The 9,130-nt window shown below is 40.8% G+C and overlaps 1 protein-coding gene across 1 annotated transcript; it reads right to left on the minus strand.

Moving 5' to 3' along the window:
* Positions 1 to 2,129: 2,129 nt before the first annotated feature.
* On the minus strand, positions 2,130 to 5,964 carry LOC106610416 (GTPase IMAP family member 9-like). The gene is made up of 2 exons (XM_014209784.1): positions 5,961 to 5,964; positions 2,130 to 3,587 (listed from the first exon to the last, which is right to left on the minus strand). The coding sequence occupies exons 1-2, from the start codon at positions 5,962 to 5,964 to the stop codon at positions 2,686 to 2,688; spliced, it is 906 nt and encodes a 301-aa protein (XP_014065259.1). The 3' UTR covers positions 2,130 to 2,685.
* Positions 5,965 to 9,130: the final 3,166 nt, after the last annotated feature.

Below are 9,130 nucleotides of genomic sequence, written 5' to 3' on the forward strand. Positions count from 1 at the left end.
AAGGCATTCTTCGCAGAATAGATGGATGCAGTTCATTTAATTTATATAACTCAACAATGCATTTCTTGGTAGTCCAAAAAATATTGCTATCAGGTTGTAAATCATAGCTGACCGACTTTTCCCCCCTCATTGTTTTTCGGTGGGTTCAGCGAGATGCAGGTGTCATTTGGTTAGCTAGCAAAAAATGTGAATCGCTTTTGCTAGCTATGCTGAACTTGAATTACTTTTATCTGGTTAGCATATCTCTTGCGTTCGTAAGACGAATATATGAATTGATGAACACCCAACACGCGCTGAATATGACCGGTGACAATAAATGTAGGCAAAGTAACAGCGGATGAGTGGAATGGTATCAAAAACATGAAACACATGGTTTGATGCTATTCTATTTGCTTCGATCCAGCCATTATTATGAGCCGTCCTCCTCTCAAGCCTCCGCTGATGTAAACAGTAAAATGGTCAGTGAGGTGTTCTCTCATTTGTGTCTGGAAGTTGCTAGCATGCTAGACAATTTTAGCCAGTTAGCTTGGGTGCCGTTGTGAGGAACACTCGGAACAACCCTACTTACTCCTCAGCCAGTGTCCAGTGTGCAGTCTACATTTACATTGAGAACATAATTCTCATAACAGAAAATCAAAAGAAATCAGCCAAGACCTCAGAAAAAAATTGTAGACCTCCACAAGTCTGGTTCATCCTTGGGAGCAATTTACAAATGCCTGAAGGTACCATGCTCATCTGTACAAACAATAGTATACAAGTCTAAACACCATGGGACCACGCAGTCGTCATACCGCTCAGGAAGGAGATGCATTCTGTCTCCTAGAGATTAATGTACTTTGGTGCGAAAAGTGGAAATCAATCCCAGAACAACAGCAAAGGACCTTGTGAAGATTCTGGAGGAAACAGGTACAAAAGTATCTATATCCACAGTAAAACAAGTCCTAAATCAACATAACCTGATAGGCCACTCAGCAAGGAAGAAGCCACTGCTCCAAAACCGCCATAAAAAAGCCAGACTACGGTTTGCAACTGCACATGGGGACAAAGATTGTACTTTTTGGAGAAATGTCCTCTGGTCTGATGAAACAAAAAGAAAAAATGTTTGGCCATAATGACCATCGTTATGTTTGGAGGAAAAAGGGGGAGGCTTGCAAGTCTCAGAACACCATCCAACCGTGAAGCACGGGGGTGGCAGCATCATGTTGTGGGGGTGCTTTGCTGCAGGAGGGACTGGTGCACTTCACAAAATAGATGGCTTCATGAGGGAGGATAATTATGTGGATATATTGAAGCAACATCAAGACATCAGTCAGGAAGTTAAAGCTTGATCGCAAATGGGTCTTCCAAATGGACAATGACCCCAAGCATACTTCCAAAGTTGTGTCAAAATGGCTTAAGGACAACAAAGTCAAGGTATTGGAGTGGCCATCAGAAAGCTCTGACCTCAATCCTATAGAAAATTTGTGGGCAGAACTGAAAAAGCGTGTGCGAGCAAGGAGGCCTACAAACCTGACTCAGTTACACCAGCTCTGTCGGGAGGAATGGGCCAAAATTCACCCAATTTATTGTAGGAAGCTTGTGGAAGGCTACCCGAAACGTTTGACCCAAGTTAAACAATTTATAGGCAATGCTACCAAATACTAATTGAGTGTATGTAAACTTCTGACCCACTGGGAATGTGATGAAATAAATAAAAGCTGAAATAAATCATTCTCTCTACTATTATTCTGACATTTCACATTTTTTAATAAAGTGGTGATCCTAACTGACCTAAGACAGGGAATTTTTACTTGGAATAAATGTCAGGAATTGTGAAAAACTGAGTTTAAATGTATTTAGCTAAGGTGTATGTAAACTTCCGACTTCAACTGTATACATGTCGGTTCCTTGTGATCCCCAGACGTACTTTCCTTCTTTATCAAATCTGTTACTAAGAAGTAACCCCTCAAGGGCTCTTACATTTTCTCATGTAACAAGACACACATGAGTTCTATCCAGCTAAATATGTTCTATAGTCCAATGTTCCCTTTGTAGACCTTATATCTCCATCTCCCTATGTTAGATGATAGCATGGAAAGCAAGCAGTGAAGGAGATAGTGCTTATAAAACAATTGGTACAAAAACAGGGAGGAATTTCCAGTGGACCTTTATTTTATAGTGTGATGAAATAACTATGACATTAATAGTAAATCTCCATTCATCATGCTTCTGAGGCAGCAATGTGAGCTGTGACAGCAACTGTAAATTAATCTTACAGTAGCATATAGCTTTTTAGCTTGACAGGCAGAAATACAATTTTAACTTTCACCTTTACTGAGGGAAATATGAAATTCTGTGCTCTCAAATGTGCAATACGCTGATCTATCTTTATGTTCATGATGTAAGTAGTGATGACTAAAATACATGTCCAAGCGTCCTATCCTGTAAATTGTGAAAGGAGACATGAATTCATGGCTGGTGTTCTCTTGCTTGGCTGAAGAGCTTGGCTGCCTTAAAGTGTTCCAGTTAAAATGTCTTCAGGCCCTTTTCCAGGTTGATAGGAAAGGCAAGGCCAACTTTCACTCTTTAATTCTCTAACAGTTCTAAATATTAGGAAGAAGTTCCAAATGTTTGGTTTACTTTGTGTATATAGAGGAAGCTTTAAATATCAAGTAATGAAGTCAAACATCTTGTAGCTATGGACTCTCATTGAGACCTGCATGCATTTACTACAGCTGCCACTGTAGTTCCCAATGCTGCACCAAATGCCATACCAAATGGGCCTCCATATACTCCCACAATCGCTCCGATTGCGGCACCTTTCCTTAAGCGGTGTGTATTCTCAGCTTTCTCTCTAGCTTCACTTTCCTGTTTTCTCCTCAGCTTCTCTTCTTCTTCCCTTAGACGCTCTCCTTCAAACTTTGCCTTTATTTCTTCCATCTCTCTGCGTCTCTGCTCTTCGTTCTCTTTCAGGATCCGCTCTTTCTCTTCTTCAATTGCTCTCTCTGCCTTTTGGAACATCTCAGTGGTGTAATGGCTTCCTCCATTCACCTTCACCATCTTGTTTATCTTCTCAAGCAGCTCAGTGACCTGGGAGGGATTCTGATCTCTGTTTTTGAATACATGAAAGCCCCCTTTACATTTGGCAATGAAACTTTCCAGTTCGAGATTTCCATGGAGGAAGTCTTCAATTGTTTCATCATCATCAAGAAGGTCTCCATGTGTGAAGAGAACCATGGTGTATTTGGATGCTTCAACACCAAATAATTTCTGAATCAGCTCCACGGTTTCCTGCTCCTCTTTAGTGAATCTTTCCAGCCTGATCACAACCAGGAACACATGGGGACCAGGAGAAGAGAAAAGCAGGCACTGTGAGATCTCTTTCACTGCCTCCTCCTGTGTTAACTTGGTGTCAAACAAGCCATGTGTGTCAATGACAGCTACATGTTGCCCTCCCACCATTCCTCTTTTCTTTTCACATATTGATGTCACAGAATATGAGGACATTTTGGATTCAAACGCTTTTCTCCCCAGGATGCTGTTTCCTGATGCACTCTTCCCAGCTCCCGTCTTCCCCAGCAGAACAATCCGGACCTCTTCATTTTGTTCTGTTGGATAAGAAGGAAATGTTGTTACTGTAGAGAGAAGTCTGGTGTTGATGTTCTTTCTGTTTGGTCATCTTACAGAACAGCTACTGAATATGATCAGTCTCACATTACTTCTTAAACATTGATGGTCTATAGAATATTAACTGTAAGCAAATTAACAATGACATTATCTATAAATTAAGCTACAATCCTACATTCATTTATGAAAATGTATTAATTTAATAAAACAAATATTTTGCAAACCCATAGAAAAACTAAACTGATTTACAAAAATGCAAATCAGTTTACATATCTATCTTCTAGTAGCTTATATACAGTGAAGTGAACTATGTATTGTGTGGGACACATTCAAAGAGAGTCTAAAATACTCAACCAGAGAGAAGCAAGGAAAAGGCATCTGAAAGAAAGTTGGGGAGACAACCAAGCTTCCATGTAAGTTCTGACTTTCTCAGAAACCCTAATAACAAACAGGAGTTTTTCAACATATTGACAAAGAAGGTGTGTGCCAATGAATCTGAAGATGGAAAATAGATCTATGCTACAACTGATGAATCTACGTTGTCTTTCACTTTGTCTTTCGGATGGAATGTTAAACAGGTGTCCTGACTCTATGGTCACTTAAGATTGCATGGCACTTATTGCAAGAGTAGGGGTGTTAACCATGGTGTCCTGGCTAAATTCCCAATCTGGCCCTCATACCATCACGGCCACCTAATCAACCCCAGCTTTCAATTGGCTTGTTTGTCCACCTTCCTCTCCCCTGTAACTATTTCCCAGGTTGTTGCTGTAAATGAGAATGTGTTCAGTCAACTTACTGGGTAAAAAAAAATATATAATAATTCTAACAGTGGATACATACATCATTGTCTTCCTTGCTGGTCTGTTCTTAACAAGGATTATCCAACCATAAAGCTTTGGGTTGCTTTTGGTATGGGGAAAAACTAGCAGGAGATTTGCATCAACACCATCTACGAGAAGCTTGGGATGCGAGTTTGGCTTTGTCAGGCTTCCATGCATTTACAGGCTGTAATACAACCTCACAGTTTCATGGAAAAGGCAAAAAGACAGCTTGGAGTGCATGGACATCATTTCCAGAGGGGTAATTCCACAGTAACAGATTTGAGCTTTGACTCCGTTTTTTCACTTTAAAAAAGTATGACAAAAAAAACCCCATTGAAATCAAAGTTTAACCAACCCTATAACTCTATGCACAATGACTACTTTTAACAATTTCCATTGAAAAATGTACTAAATCTAATTTAGTGGAAGAACTATGCAGATAGTGGCAGGTAGACTAGTGGTTAGAGCGTTGGGCCAGTACAAATCTATTTGGGTTATTTTCACTGTACTACTGTACTATCCAAACTTGTGAAACATACATCTATGATAGTTTCATATTTGGTCCAGTACGGTCCATATGTGGACTTAACATCAAGGCCAAAGTGGACTGAACAAAAAGATCAAGTCCATGGACATCCTGTGTCAGTTGGTGCACAGTGGGTGAGGAGGCTTGTTACAGTAAATGGAAACAGAGGGGACTTGTGGGTAACTGGAGAGGGAGAGAGAAAGAAAGAGAGGGGTTGTCCAGATTCAATTCATAAACAACTTCTATATCAGTAAAATCACTAGAACTAAATTGGTAGGTCTATCATTATTTGTTACTTCTGTTAATATTCATTATCCTCCCTCCTCATGAGGGAGAGAAATTAGAAAATGACTTAAAGATATGTGGGTTTTTGGCAACGGAACTAAAAGGCAGTATTTCTTAATCTTACAGAAGGTACACAATGAATCCAAAACTAAAATATATACTGAACAAAAATATAAACGCAACATGTAAAGTGTTGGTCCCATGATTTCATGAGCTGAAATAAAATATTCCAGACATTTTCCATTTGCACAAAAAGCTTATTTCTCTCAAATGTTGTGCACAAATTTCTTAACATCCCTGTTAGTGAGCATCCATCCACCTGACACGTGACATATCAAGAACCTGATTAAAGAGCATGATCATTACACAGGTGCACCTTGAGCTGGGGACAAAAGGCCACTAAAATGTGCAGTTTTGTCACACAACACAATTCCACAGATGTCTCAAGTTGATGGAGCATGCAATTGGCATGCAGGAATGTCCTCCAGAGATGTTACCTGAGAATTGAATGCTCATTATTCTACCATAGGCCATCTCCAACGTCGTTTTAGAGAATTTGGCAGTACGTCCTTCCGACCTCACAACCACAGAACAAATGTAACCACACCAGCCCAGGACCTCCACATCAAGGACCAATCATAACTCACTGATTGGCTGGGCCTGGCTCCCCAGTGGGTGGGCCTGGCTGTCAAGTGGGTGGGCCTATGACCTCCGACGCCTACCCATGGCTGCACTCCTGCCCAGTCATGAGAAATCCATAGATTAGGGCCTAATGAATTAATTTCAATTGACTGATTTCCTTATATGAACTGTAAGTAAGTACAATATTTGAAGATCTTGCATGTTGCATTTATATTTTTGTTCAGTATATTTTAAAAGTACACTATCATTGCAGAGCATTTGGATAGTTTAAGAATTTTTTAAGATAAATACACAACAAACGATAAATGGAACTATTTTTTTCTGTAATAGAGAACTAGAGGTCAATGGAACTAGTTGTTTTTCAGTTCAACATCTGCTTAGAATCTGTGTAGGGGTTCCGGGACCCATAGCTACATGCAGCAAGTTCTCATTGGTCCAAATAATTTTTACATTGAGCCTGAAACTAAACACTTTGGCTGTATTCCACACACTTAAAAGACACCCTCTCCCCTCAAATTAAGTGGACACTTCTGATGACCTATCATGACATTTGACGAGTATACACTTGCAGGGCAAGGGACGAGGGAATGTGTCACTCGTTCGTCCCACGGTTGTATTTTTAGACATCATGGAACCACTGGTAGCTGTTTTGGGTGCATTATACAGCCTACAATACCCTTGTTTGTACATTATGCCTTGAATCTATTCTTCCGCGCCAAGAAACTTGCTCCATTTACTAGAGGTTGACCGATTAATCAGAACGGCCGATTTCAAGTTTATAACAAATCGGAAATACGCATTGTTGGACACTGATTGTGGCAGATAAAAAAAATGAATAACTTTATTTAACTAGGCAATTCAGTTAAGAACAAATTCTTATTTTCAATGACTGCCTAGGAACAGTGGGTTAACTGCCTTGTTCAGGGGCAGAATGACAGATTTTTACCTTGTCAGCTCGTAGATTCAATCTTGCAAACTTCCGGTTATTAGTGACTACCTGTTACCTTGGCTTCTTGCTGTAGTCGCGTAAGTTGCTAGTTAGCATTAAACTTATCTTATATAAAAAAAAAAAATCTATCTTAACATAATCACTAGTTAACTACACATGGTTGATGATATTACTAGTTTATCTAGCGTGTCCTGCATGCATATAATTGATGCTGTGCCTGTTAATTTCTCCTCGAATCACAGCCTAATTCGCCAAACGGGTGATGATTTAACAAGCGCATTCGCGAAAAAAAGCACTGTCGTTGCGCCAATGTGTACCTAACCATAAACATCAATGCCTTTCTTTAAAATCAATACACAAGTATATATATTTTAAACCTGCATATTTAGTTAATATTGCCTGCTAACATGAATTTCTTTAAACTAGGGAAATTGTGTCACTTTTCTTGCATTCCGTGCAAGCAGTCAGGGTATATGCAGCAGTTTGGGCCGCCTGGCTCGTTGCGAACTGTGTGAAGACCATTTATTCCTAACAAAGACCGTAATCAATTTGCCAGAATTGTACATAATTATGACATAACATTGAAGGTTGTACAATGTAACAGCAATATTTAGAGTTAGGGATGCCACCTGTTAGATAAGATACGGAACGGCTCCGTATTTTACATGAAGAATAAACGTTTTGTTTTCGAAAAGATAGTTTCCGGATTTGACCATAATAATGACCTAAGGCTCGTATTTCTGTGTGTTATTATGTTATAATTAAGTCTATGATTTGATAGAGCAGTCTGAGCGATGGTAGGCAGCAGCAGGCTCGTAAGCATTAATTCAAACAGTACTTTCGTGCGTTTGCCAGCAGCTCTTCGCAATGCTTCATGCATTGAGCTGTTTATGACTTCAAACCTATCAACTCCCGAGATTAGGCTGGTTGTACCAACCATTTACTCTCTGTTCCGAACGCACTAGACGACCAGTTCTTATAGCCTTTAGCCGTACCCTTACCCTACTCCTGGATTAGGAAGGCCACCAAAAATCCTGAAATTTCCATCACTAACAATAACATTTTCCAACAAGATAGAACTGCCAAAGGGGGCGGAGTTGCAATCTACTGCAGAGATAGCCTGCAGAGTTCTGTCTTACTATCCAGGTCTGTGCCCAAACAATTCGAGCTTCTACTTAAAAAAAAAAAAATCCACCTTTCCAGAAAAAAAGTATCTCACCGTTGCCGCTTGTTATAGACCACCTTCAGCCCCCAGCTGTGCCCTGGACACCATATGTGAATTGATTGCCCCCATCTATCTTCAGAACTCGTACTGTTAAGTGACCTAAACTGGGACACACTTAACACCCCGGCCATCCTACAATCTAAGCTAGATGCCCTCAATCTCATTCCCAAATCCGTAAACACGAGCACCCTCATAGATATCATCCTGACCAACCTGCCCTCTAAATACACCTCTGCTGTCTTCAACCAGGATCTCAGCGATCACTGCCTCATTGCCTGTGTCCGTAATGGGTCTGCGGTCAAACGACCACCCCTCATCACTGTCAAGCGATCCCTAAAACACTTCAGCGAGCAGGCCTTTCTAAATCGACCTGGCCCGGGTATCCTGGAAGGATATTGACCTCATTCCATCAGTGGATGCCTGGTTATTCTTTAAAAGTGCTTTCTTCACCATCTTAAATAAGCATGCCCCATTTAATTTTTTTTTTTTAACCAGGAACAGACATAGCCCTTGGTTCACTCCAGACCGGACTGCCCTTGACCAGCACAAAAACATCCTGTGGCGTACTGCATTAGCATCGAATAGCCCCTGCAATATGCAACTTTTCAGGGAAGTCAGGAACCAATATACACAGGCAGTTAGGAAAGCAAAGGCTAGCTTTTTCAAACAGATATTTGCATCCTGTAGCACAAACTCCAAAAAGTTCTGGGACACTAAAGTCCATGGAGAATAAGAGCACCTCCTCCCAGCTGCCCACTGCACTGAGGCTAAGAAACACTGTCACCACCGATAAATCCAAGATAATTGAGAATTTCAAGAAGCATTTTTTGACAGCTGGCCATGCCTTCCACCTGGCTACCCCTACCCCGGTCAACAGCTCTGCACCCCCCACAGTAACTTGCCCAAGCCTCCCCCACCCAAATCCAGATAGCTGATGTTCTGAAAGAGCTGCAAAATCTGGACCCCTACAAATCAGCTGGGCTAGACAATCTGGACGCTCTCTTTCTAAAATTATCCGCCGCAATTGTTGCAACCCCTATTACTAGCCTGTTCAACCTCGCTTTCATATCGTCCGA

This window comes from Salmo salar, chromosome ssa08 (genome assembly GCF_905237065.1).
Source record: "Salmo salar chromosome ssa08, Ssal_v3.1, whole genome shotgun sequence".
In the NCBI taxonomy this organism is placed as follows: domain Eukaryota; kingdom Metazoa; phylum Chordata; class Actinopteri; order Salmoniformes; family Salmonidae; genus Salmo; species Salmo salar.